Source organism: Heterodontus francisci, chromosome 1 (assembly GCF_036365525.1).
Source record: "Heterodontus francisci isolate sHetFra1 chromosome 1, sHetFra1.hap1, whole genome shotgun sequence".
Classification (NCBI taxonomy): domain Eukaryota; kingdom Metazoa; phylum Chordata; class Chondrichthyes; order Heterodontiformes; family Heterodontidae; genus Heterodontus; species Heterodontus francisci.
In genome coordinates this window covers 253,691,920-253,704,582 of record NC_090371.1, presented here as the reverse complement: position 1 = coordinate 253,704,582, position 12,663 = coordinate 253,691,920, and the positions used below count along the sequence as shown (strand labels likewise).

The window sequence follows — 12,663 nt, the reverse complement described above, 5'->3', positions numbered from 1 at the left end:
ACACCTTGTCTTTTGTTATCTCTTGCCTCACCCCTGCTTTACTTGCTTAAAACCTATTACAGTTCTGGCTCTGCCAGTTCTGATGAAGGGTCATTGATCTGAAACATTAACTCTGCTTCTCTCCCCACAGCATATCTAACCTTTCCTCAAAGCTAAAATTTTCCATTCCTGACAACATTCTCGTAAATCTCTTCTGTACCCTCTCGAGTGCAACTGCATCCTTCCTGTAATGCAGTAACCAGAACTACACTCATGCTACACTCAATGACCTTCCCTGTTAACGCCTCAAAAAATTCCATCAACAAGTCAGACACGACCTTCCCTGAACAAATCTATGCTGACTGACCTTGATTAATCCGTGCCTCGCTAAATGACTATATTGTCTCTCTGAACTTTGTTTCAATAACTTGCCCACCAGAGGTTAAGCTGACTGGCCTGTAATTACTTATCCCTTCCTCCCTTTCTAAACAATGGCATAACCTTAGCAGTCCTCCAGCATCAAATTTGTAGCCAGAGAGGAGTGGAAAACGATGGCCAGAGCCTCCACTATTTCTTTCCTTGCTTCCCTTAGCAGCCTGGGATACATTTCATCTGGGACCGGTGATTTATCTACTTGCAAGGATGCTAAACACCTCAATATTTTCTCACATTCCTCAACTACAATGTCTGCTTCGTTGCTCTTTTTGTGAAGAGATGCAAAGTATTAAGAACCACCATATCCACGTAATCTGCTTCCATACAAGTTACCTTTTCAGTCTTTAATTGGCACTACTCTTTCCTGAGTTATCCTCTTGCTTTTTATGTATTTATGGAGCATCTTTGGGTTTTCCTTGATTTTGCTTGCCAATATTTTTTCATGCCCATTGTTTTCCTAATTTCCTTTTTAATTTCACCACTGCACTTTCGATACTCCTCTAGGCTTTCTGCAATATTGAGCTCTTGACATCCGACATATGCTTTTCATTTGCTATATCTTACTCTGTATACTTTGACACTGGGAGGCTTGGGGAGGGGAGGGGCGGGGTCCAGTTTTGAAAGTCCCATTCTTTTTCTTTGTGGGAACATATATTTGTTCTGAACCCTCTTTCCTTGAATGCTTCCCACTGCTCTAAACTCAGTACATGTACGGAACTTTTCTTTGTAATTTGGTAAAATGGTGGGTTGAGCACAGGCAGACTGCAAGAAACCTACAGTTAATCAAATCCCTGTTAATACCACCTCCAACAGCACCACTGCATAAGCTTAAATGATCAAAAATGTGGTTCAGTTACTTTCTGTATTAAAGTCAGGTGTCAAACCAATGTCCAACCAGTGTTAAGATTTCAAACAGGCTGCTAAGCTTCCACCAAGTGAAAAGTCCACCTAAATGAACAGCTGATCTGCCAGCTTTCTCAGTCGATCACTGGGCTGACGTACTGTATGCTCCCAGTAGCTAACAATGGACATCTTCAGAAATCCGTGATATTGCTGGTGCAGACTTGGCGTTGAGCAGTGCTGCGGGGTGCAGGAGGCACACTTTCAAATCCAGTTCATATCCAGCATTGTGTCTGAATGTTACTTTGATCAGAGCAGCTGTATCCACTAGTGGGTGTTCTGAGTTAATCACTGTTCATTCATAGGGCTCACATCACTCACTATGCACATTCTAAGTTGAGAGTAGGAGGATAATTACTGTCGAGCCTTAGCCTGCATATCTTGCAGCAAGGCAAAAAAGCGCTTAAAAAGGCTTACACAGGGCTACATCAGCAATCCCCGTCCACAGAAGAGCAGCAATCAGGAGATTCTCAGAATGCTTTCCTAAACAGAAAGGGGGAAGAGAGAGAGGGCGAGAGGAAGTGAGGAGAGATGGAAAGAGAGAGAAAATTCAAGAGAATAAAGAGAAGCAGTAATCGAAGAGAGGAGGAAGTAAAAGGAGGCAAGAACAACAGATGAGTGAGAAAGGAACGAATGATTTGACACACAAGGAAAAGGAGAGATTGCACATGGGAAGGAACAGAAAGGAGAAAGCGTGTACCTGGAAGTGAGATAATGACGACAAAGAGAGCATGTGAGAGAGAGACAACAGAAAAGAAACAGGAGATGGAAATGGCACACTCCAATGACACCAAAAGTGGCAAAGTAGATTGGAACAGTGTTTCATCAAGTTTCTTACAATTCAACAAATAATTTTATCACGTGGTCCACTCCTATTTGCAACATACTGATTTGGTCCACTGGTTCAGAAGGTTGGCACCCATACAAGAAATTTACAATTTCAAACACTATGTTTCATTTAAATTACACAAATTTTTATCATGATGATTAAATGATGCAGTATAAATTGTAGTTAAACATTATAGAATTGCTAAACAGAAAGAATAGCTTGGAGGTTAAAAAGGAAATTTATTGAAAGTTTAAGAGAGGAAACTAGGTGGCCAATAAGCCATCACACTATGATTGAATCTCTGGGACCCTAGAATTGAGTGCAGCAGACTGTTAGGATTCCTACTTGAAATGAATCAACTCAGATTCCAATGTTAACCAACCCAAAGTTCAAACTGCCAGTAATTCTGCACAATTTGACAAGATTGAGAGTGTGGTAAGTACAAAATATTGCAATGGTACATTAGTGTATTTGATACTGACAGAAACAGAAAAGCAATCCCCAAATATTCAAGACAGATACTGCTACTGATCAAATTGTCTGCCTACAAAAATATCTTCATTATGTAAATTTATGGTTACAGTCTAAACTTAAAATGTGCAGGAATCTCAATACACACTACAGCCTTAATGCAGACATTAGTCTGGACAACTAACCAAACAAAACCATGCATTTGTTAAGTCTCAAAGATTGTACCTTAGAAGACAGACAGGAAGTTAAGACTACACTGCAGTACAGTTTACTTTGTCTAAGAAATAAACTTACAATTAATTCAGTTTAAGCCCTACATCACTCGAGTTTCAATTAGACTACATCATTCAATACATAACCTGATGTCATAACAGTTTTGGCATAAGGGATCTTGCATTAACTTAGTTCATAATGAATTATAAATCTTGTAGTTATGAGGGTAAAATATGGGTATACCTTCAGATTGAGTTGTGATGGACGATGTCTCTTTTTCACTTCTATCCAAGGATCAGATTCCAGATCTGGCAAGCTTGTAGAAAGTCCCTTAGATATTGTCTGAAGGCTATTGGTTTCAATATTTTTCTTTGCATCAACAGGACTTCCCACCCGAGGGGAACTAGGAGCAGATTCTGAAAAATCACAAAAGACAAAATATTTTGCAATAATGTTCCATGCCACATTACATAAAATTAATTACATACAATTTGACAGAATCTACAGGCTATAAACAGGCCATTTGACAAAACTGATCTATGGTCATGTTATACTCATCAGTGTCCTCATATTTTAATTACCTCTACACACCCTCCCTATCCCTCTGTTCCCTGCTCCAAGTATATAAGCTTTAAATGTGTCAATGGTATCTGCTTCAGCCATTCCTTGTAGAAAGTTCCATATTCTTACCACTGTAAAAAAAAAACAAATCCTCAAATTCTTTGCTTGATTAGTTAGTGCCTATCTTATATTTATGTCCCTTGTTCTATACTCACCAACAAGTGGAGACAGTTTGTCTATGTCAACATGTATTTATAGTACACCTTTAACGTACTAAAACCTCCCAAGGCACTTCACAACAGCATTACTAAATAAAATTTGACACCAAGCTGCGTAAAGAGATATTAGGGCAGATGACCAAAAGTTTGGTCAAAAATCTAGGTTTTAAGGAGCGTCTTAAAGGAGCAAGGAGAGAAAGAAAGGCAGAGAGGTTTAATGAGGGAATTCCAGAGTTTAGAGCATGAGCAGCTGAAGGCATGGCCACCAAAAGGTGGAGCAATTAAAGGTGGGGGGAGAGGTGGTGCTCAAAAGGCCAGAATTGGAAGAGCACAGATATTCCGGAGGATTGTAGGGCTGAAGGAGATGGGGAGCAGCAAAGTCATGGAGAGATTGGAAAACAAGGATGAAAATTTTAAAATTGAGGTGTTGCTTAACCGGGAGCCAGTGCAGACCAGCAAGCACAGGGCTGATGGGTAAACAGGATTTGGTGCAGCAGAATTTTGGCTGACCTTAAGTTTACAGAGGATAGAACACAGGAAAGCAGTCAGGTATGCATTGGAAAGTTTGGATCTAGAGATAAAAGCATGGACGACAGTTTTAGCAGCAGATAAGCTGAGACAGGGGCAGAGTTGGATGATATTAGAGATGGAAATAGGCTGTCTTAGTGATGTGTGGTTGGAAGATCATCTCGGGGTCAAATATTACACCAATGTTGCAAACTGTCGGGTTTAGCCTCAGATAGTTGTCTGGGAGGGGAATGGAGTCAGTGGCTGAAAAGGAGTTTGTCGCAGGGACCAAAGACAAGGACTTTGGTCTTCCCGATATTTAGTTGGAGGAAAAGTCAGACAAGCAGATGATGTCGTGGAGCAGCAACGTGTAGATGGAAAATAGGAGGGGGTCAAGAATAAATTCTTGAGGGAAACCAGGGCTACGGATGTGTGAGTAGAAAGATAAGCCAATCTAGTTTTTTTCTATAGCTACGATGGGATAGACGAGAATGGCACCAGCTGAGTGCAGTTCCATCCAGCTGGACGATGGTGGACTCAACTGAGTCAAAAGCTGCAGATGTGTTGAGAAGGGATTATTTACCTTTGTCACGGTCACATACGATGTCATGTGTGTCTTTAATAGCCGTTTCAGTAACGTTGCAGGTGAAAAACATGTTGAAGGATTCAAACATGGAGTTCCAGGAAAAATGGGCATGGATTTGGGGGGCGACAACATATTTGAGGACTTGAGAGGAAAGGGAGGTTGGATATTTGGCGTTCATTCACATGGCCAGAGTGGTCAAGGGTTGGCTTTTTTGAGGAAAAGAATTACAACGGCAGATTTGAAGGAGGGTACCTAAGAGAGTACCATTAACAATATTAACTATCGTGATTGGCAGGAAGGGAAGTTGGGTGGTCAGCAGTTTAATGGGATTAGATAGAAGAAGCTGGAAGTGGACAAAATGAGGTCAGTCAGAGCATGAGGGGAGGTAGGAGAGAAACTAGATAGATTAAAGTTCAGGACGAGGGCAGGGGGTGGGGGGGTGGGGGGGGGGAAAGTGTTCCTTAGAGGAAGCTTGGTCAAGCAAACTGGATTTATCTCAATCCTAGGGACAAATAAAGTCCATGAGCGCCTCACACTTGTTACTGAAGGTGAGGGTGAAGGAGATAGGGAAGAAGAGTCTAAAGACAACGACTTGCAGCAGAGAAAAGTCGTCGTCAACCCAAAAGAAAGAACCCCAAAGCCAAGGCACAGAGCATAATCAACAGAGCGCAACAATAACTGAGTGCGCAGTGAACAAAGTGGAAAGTTTAGAATTTGGAGAAAGAAAATATTTGGTTCAGATGGGGAGGTGCTTCTTTTTGCCTTTGTGTAAACTTGAGGCAGAGTGGTAGATTTAAACAGTGCACGAGAGTTGGCAGCAGCAGAGCCACAGACACCAAAGGAGAAAAACTCAAAAGTGGCATCATAATCAGCACATAGTGTGCAGCAGTGCAGGTAAGTTACAGTTAAATATTATTGTCTAGTGTTTGCTTTGCTAAACAGTTAAATAACCTTAAAGCTAACAAGAGTCTGTAAATAAACCCAGACTAAGATAAGGCAGAGGACGCTGTGACTCTAGACTGCAGTACGTGGGCGTTGGAGTACCACAATGAGACTGCCCCAAGCAAACACATCTATAGAAGATGCCTTTCCAACTCAGATTCACTTAGCTGTTGTGCAGAGTTGGAGATGCTCCGACATAAGGGAAGGGGAGAAGTATCTAGAAAGTTTGCTCCAGACAGTGGCCACAGCTCCCACCCTCCCCACCCCCCACCACCGAGGTGAAGGATCAGAGTAAAGGTAACCTAGGTGAAATGATTCACAAAAGCAGATCCAACCCAACAGATATAATGTACTTTCTGCCTGTGAGGATAAGGAAGACAGATAGAAGGACAGCCAGAATACTCATTATGGCACCTTGGAGTAAGACTTTGTCCAAAGGGAGAAGAGGGGAAGCATAATATGGCAGTTGTAGGGGATTCAACAATTAGGGGGACAGGCAGCATCATTTGTTAGCAGGATTGAATGTAGGATATGGAATGTTGCCAAACTATTGTCAGGCCCAGGGACATCTCAAACCAGTTTGAAAGGAGATGGGGAAGCTGTGGGAGGATCCACTCGTAGTCCATTTGGGACCAACAACAAAGTAGGCAAGAGGTCCTGTTCAGACAGTACCAGGGGTTCAATTAATAAACAGGACTCAAGTGTTATAACACTTGGATTATTAGCCTAGCCAGGCGCAAATTTGACATAGGGATAAGGCGAACACATGCAGAAGGAGTGGCGTGAGAAAGAGGGGTTCCATTTCATGGGACACGAATGAATGGTTCCATTGAGATGAGCTCCACCCGAACAGGGCTGGATCCAGGATTCTAACAGAAACAATAAATAGGGTGATTACAAGGACTTTATATTAGTAGACGTTGGGGGGATGGGGAGGTGGTGGGAAGCCTCAGGTGGAAAGTGTATTATCAATAACAATTCAAAAACAAAAGAAAGGGAAGAGAGTAATAGTCAGAAATTGTGCATTAGATACTATTGGTAAAGGGAAAGTCAAACAATGTGAAGGAATTAAATCAGGAGAAATAAGAAAATGCAAGTAAAACAATACAGCAGAAGGACAAGTTAGGTTGTGTGACCCAAATAAGCAATTCTTTATAAAAATGCAGAGTATAAGGAACAAATGGAATGAATTGCAGGTGCAAATTTAACTTAAGAGTTAAAACATTACGGAGAAATGGCTGCAAGACAGTCAGGATTGGAAACTGAATATACCAGGTTATATGGTCTACAGGAAAGATAGGGAATTTGGTAGAGGGGGTGTAGCAGCATTAATGATTCAAGATGAAATAACATTTATGATAAGAGTTTATACAACAAGACATAACCAGACTTTATAGATAGAAGAAAAAGAATTTAAGACTGTAGTGGGAGTTATGTATCGGCCCCCGGTAGCAGATGTGAAATGGCAGATTGTATTATTGCAGAGATTAGACAAGCATGTAACGAAGGCAAGGTGGTTTAATGGGGTGGTGTTAAGGTGAACTCATGTTAGTAAGGTAGCAAATTTCATGAGTGTTTCTTTAACAGTATTTCGTAGAATTAATAAGGGGATAGGTCATATCAAATTTAATAATGAATAATGAGCTAGATATAGTAACAGCCTAACAATGTGTGAACATTTATCTGATAGCAACTGTAATACGATTGAGTTTTGATGTTTGAAAGAGAGAAATGTCAAACAGCTATTAAGATTCTAGATTTAGGCAAGACCGACATCAATGGGTTGAGACAGAGACTGTCCACAATGAACTGGGCAAATCTGTTAATTGGTAAAAATTACAAAAGATCACTGGGAGGCGTTCAAAAAAGAATTTAACATGATACAGAACCAGTTTATACCCCGAAGGGGCAAGAGCTCTGCTTGCCTAAAAAAAACACACTGGATAACTAAAGAGGGACAACATAAAACTAAAAGAAAAAGCATATAAAAATGCAAAAGCAGAGATTCTGGCAAATGGAAGAGAGCATAAAGGACAGCAAGGGTGACAAAACAAATATATAAGCACTACAGAAAGGAAATATAAGGAACTTGCAAGGGTATCAAAATCAACACAAAAACAATTACGCAATTGTATTGGGGAAAAAAATAACAATGAGGGCCTCCTTAAAAACTCTCAATAGAAATGGCAGACAATTACTTTGCATCACTATTAACAGTACAGGAAGAGGATGGCATGCCAGACATCCCAAGGAAACTAATACTGAATCAAGGATGGGGGAAAATCACCAAAATGAATTTAAGTAAATTAACAGCAATGAAAAAAAGGCACAAAAAGAGTGACAAATCACCAGGATTATTTTTCATTGCAGCGTTTTAAAGGAATAAGTTGGCAACACTGTTGATACCCAATGCCGTAACTATGATCACCCAAAATAGAAACAGAAAATGCTGGAACTACTCAGGTCAGGCAGTACCTGTGGAGAGAGAGAAAGTTAACGGTGCAAGTTGATAACTCTTTGTCAGAAAGACCACTGACCTGAAACATTAACTCTGTTTCACTCTCCACAGGTGCTGCCTGACCTCCGTATTCCCAGCATTTCCTCTTTTTATTTTCAATTTTCAGCAATATTTTACATTTTGATGATATTCTAAAAATCTCGATTTGGGAACTACTTTAGATTGGAAAATTTTATGCCACTCCGTTTTTTTTTTAAAAAAAGGTGAGAGAAGGAAACCAGCTTAGCCAAACATCCGTTGTCAGGAAATTACTAGAGTCTAATATTAAGGGTGGAATAATTGAACACCTTGAAACTTTTCAGCTGATTAGAGAGCCAGCGTCATGGATTTGTAAAGGGTTGGTCATGTCTGACAAACCTGATTGAATTTTTTGAAGAGGTGACTGAAGTAACTGACTGGGAAATGTTGATGGATGCTATTTATACGGACTATCAGAAGGCATTTGATTAAGTCCCTCATAAGAGACTTAGCTGAAGTTGAAGCTCATGGAATTAAAGGAAAATTATTGACCTGGTTAAGATATTGGCGAGCAGGAGGAGACAGAGCATCGGGATAGTGGGCAAGCACTCCAATTGGGCTGATGTAACAAGTGGTCTCTCTCAAGGATCTGTGTTGGCACCTCAACTATTCACTAACATTGACAATGGGAGAGAAAGCCACATATATGAATTTACTGACAACACAAAGATAGGCATCATTGTAAGCAGTGTTGATGAAAGTATAAGATTACAAAAAGAGATATTAATAAAGTGAACTGGGATGACTATGGCAAATGGATTTCAACATAGGCAAGTGAGGTCATCCACTTTGGACCCAAAAAGGATAAAAGAGTACTTCCTAAGTGGTTAAAAGTTAGCAGCAGTGGAGGTCAAGAAAGACTTAGAGGTCCATATACACAGATTAAAATGGCATGGACAGATCCAAAGCAAAAAAATCAAAAAGGCAAATGGAATGCTAGCCCTTTATTTCTAGAGGACTAGAAAACAAAGGGTCAGAAGTCATGCTGCAGCTATACAAAGCCCTGGTTAGATGACACCTAGAGTACTGCGTACAGTTCTAGGCACCACACCTTAAGGAAGGATAAACTGGCCTTGGGAGGGGTGCTGCTAGATTCACTAAAATGATGCCTGGACTCCAAGGGACAGAGTACACAAAACGAGGGTTGTATTCCCTGGCATTTAGAAGATTAAGGGACAAGCTGATTGAAGTTTGAGATATTAAAAGGAATGGATATGGTAAATAGGACGGAAACTACTTCTGCTGGTTAGGGAGTCCAGGATTATGGTACATAGCATAAAAATTTGAGCCAGGCTTCTCAGGAGTGAAGTTAGGAAACACTTCTTGGTAGAAGTGTTTAGGGGCGGAACAGTGGCGGTGGTTAGCACCGCAGCCTGACAGCTCTAGCGACCCAGGTTCGATTCTGGGTATTGCCTGTGTGGAGTTTGCAAGTTCTCCCTGTGACCGCATGGGTTTCTGCCGGGTGCTCCGGTTTCCTCCCACAGGCAAAGACTTGCAGGTTGAGAGGTAAATTGGCCATTGTAAATTTCCCCTAGTGTAGGTAGGTGGTAGGGGAATTGAGGGGATGTGGTAGGAATATGGGATTAATGTACGATTAGTATAAATGGGTGGTTGATGGTCGGCACAGACCCGGTGGGCCAAAGGGCCTGTTTCAGTGCTGTATCGCTAAATAAAAAAGATATATAAAAAAAAAGTTTATTTAGAGCTCCCTTTTGCAAATGAGTCGATTCTGGGTCAATTGTTAATTTTAAATCTGAAATTGATAGATTTTTGTACTAGGGGATATGGAAATACAGATGTATGGAGTTAGGTCACCGATCAGCCACAATGTCCTTGAATGACAGAACAGGCTCACAGGGTTAAACTATCTACTCCTGTTCCCACGTTCCTATTCAATTTTTCCTGATAGTCGCACCCTCTCAATTCTGGTAACACCAATGTAAATTCTCCAGTGCTTCAATACCCTTTTTGTAGTATGAAGACCAGAACATGCAAATGTTTATGAATTTGTCAGTTTTAAACTTCTGTAACACAATGGAGAAAGTAGTGATGCTTGTCTTAAGTACAACTACAAACAGACAAAGCATCTACAATGTCTGAAATAGTCCCGAAGCTGATCAGTGGAAAGCTTCATTTAGTTATTTTTTAAAAATCCACTGAAAGTGAAATCTGCAGTGCTGCAGTTACCTCAGAGAACTTGATTCAATTATTGTACTTCTCTTATTAAGAGAAAGCTTTTTTTTTATTAGGCCAGAAAGCAGCATCAAAAAGCCAGCAAGACTAGTCTGACAGAGTTGCACTTTTGTCAACTTTTGTTTCAGACCATCACTTTCTTCCAGCTGAGGGTGAAAACATAATGGTGCTACACAGCAGCAAGGAAGGGGGAAAGAGTTTAAAAACAATACATTAACTAGGCAAACCTTTTTGAATATAAAAATGAAAATGCTATAGAGTGCTTGTTAACCACACTCTTGTGACAAACAGAAAAGGAAGAATGTCCAATGCTGAACTACTATTTTCCTTCTTCAATATTTGCCCTGTCACCATGGCCACTTGCCTCCATATATTCTTTTTCAGCAGTAAGGGAAGGCGACTTCCAAGGCCAATGCCTCTCCTTCCTTAGCCTATAGCAAGCATACGTGCTGTAGGGTAAAGACAGATAAAGTGTCAGTTTACACTAAAATGAGGCATGTTACATTGCTGGTTTATGTCCAATAGCCTTGCTGTGGACTATGATAATTGGGGCTGAAATATGAGATACCAATGCAAGGACTCAAACCACAGATGACAGTACTAAGCAGCAGCAGCAGTCAACAGCCTGACACTCAAGCTGCGTGCATTACCAATGATGTTGGGACCAATATTGTAAACGGAAAAAGATTTACAGTACACTTACCAGTCTGAGAGCCGTACATCTGTCCAGGTACAAATTCTGGGCAGTTAATTAAACGGGAAAAGTCAGTTCTTGGAATGTCAGAAACAGGTGGGCCTGGAATAGGCCATTTTTCAGGGCTCTCTTTTTTCCTCATTTTCTGGTCCACGATTTGTACCTCCGTACTCCCTTTTAAAGCCTAATTTATTTTGAAAACACAGGAACAGCATTAGTTAACAGACCAGAAGAATTTTTATGATATACAGTAGAATAACTTCAAGAGATCATCTTCGGTACATAGTTCCAATTAAGTTTACGTCAGATATGAATTTTTAACCAATTAAATTTAAGAATTAGAAGGCTCAGAAATGAGGGGGACAACCTTAATTATTACATGGTAAATGCAAACATTCAAAATAATCTACCAGGGAAGAGAATAGGTGGAAAAGCCCTGGAGTTATTCAAAATACATTTGGATACTATGATGAGTGTTAAAGTACATGAACAAGTTTCCATGGGCACTCTCTCTTATTTCTGGCTTTTGTTACTTGCCTGATCTGATGCGCATTTAATTTGAGCGCTACGCTATTTTCATGCATATTTATTTTCTTAATGCACTGTCCCATATAACTTCCGAACTACAATTAGAGAATTCAAACCCCTCCTTCTCTAACGCAGACATTACAGCAAGATAATCACATCCACATACCTTAAAGACCCATTTCTCTGCTCTAAATTCACAAATGAATAAATTGGCATGGTGTTTGTTATAAAAGGTTATGTTTTATTTTATTTAGAAATACAGCACTGAAACAGGCCCGAGTCTGTGCCGACCAACAACCACCCATTTATACTAATCCTACATTAATCCCATATTCCCTACCACATCCCCACCATTCTCCTACCACCTACCTACACTAGGGGAAATTTACAATGGCCAATTTACCCATCAACCTGCAAGTCTTTGGCTGTGGGAGGAAACCGGAGCACCCGGCGAAAACCCATGCAGTCACAGGGAGAACTTGCAAACTCCACACAGGCAGTACCCAGAACTGAACCCGGGTCGCTGGAGCTGTGAGGCTGCGGTGCTAACCACTGCGCCACCCCATCAACAGCTTTCAGAAGAATCTTTTCAGAAATAAATTCTGGAAATTATTATGGAATTCTGGAAAGTCAACCTCTTAACATTTTATATTATTTATTAATAAGTATGGTCTGCTTCCTTCTTTGAAATGAGTTCAACCTCCACATACAAACTAGGATGTTACCGAGATATCCTCAAAATAAAAACCTCTCCAACAATTTCAGACCCAGTACTGAGGTGATGATTGTTGCACAGAAGTCCTCATTCTAAACAATGCCCATAACTCTTTACCTGGAAGCAGTACCATAATCTAAAGCTGCAAAAAATCACAAAGCTAATGCGAGAGAAGCTCCAAGAAACTAAAGCAAAACGAAGGGCAAGGCTATAACAGAAGCTTGTTATATAGTAACAAAATGTTTTGAAAAAAATGAAGGCAGACAAATCTATAATAAGCAATCTAACATTGTTCAACTGTTCGACCTCCACAAATAGGAGTACACAATGTTATGATAAAACCTAATATGGGGATG

The 12,663-nt window shown here is 40.4% G+C and overlaps 1 protein-coding gene across 9 annotated transcripts in view; it reads right to left on the bottom strand.

Annotated features, from left to right (window-relative positions):
• LOC137375517 (la-related protein 1B-like) overlaps positions 1 to 12,663 on the bottom strand; it is a 121,158-nt gene that overhangs the window by 38,581 nt on the left and 69,914 nt on the right. For 8 of the 9 annotated variants that reach the window (XM_068042885.1, XM_068042918.1, XM_068042882.1 and 5 more), the window contains 2 exons: positions 11,074 to 11,248; positions 3,071 to 3,243 (listed from right to left, as the gene is read on the bottom strand). In XM_068042885.1, coding sequence (XP_067898986.1) covers positions 3,071 to 3,243; positions 11,074 to 11,248 — 348 coding nt within the window. Of the gene's footprint in view, positions 1 to 3,070; positions 3,244 to 10,734; positions 10,820 to 11,073; positions 11,249 to 12,663 lie in introns of those variants that run through there. The other variant, XR_010976024.1, reaches the window with a different exon arrangement.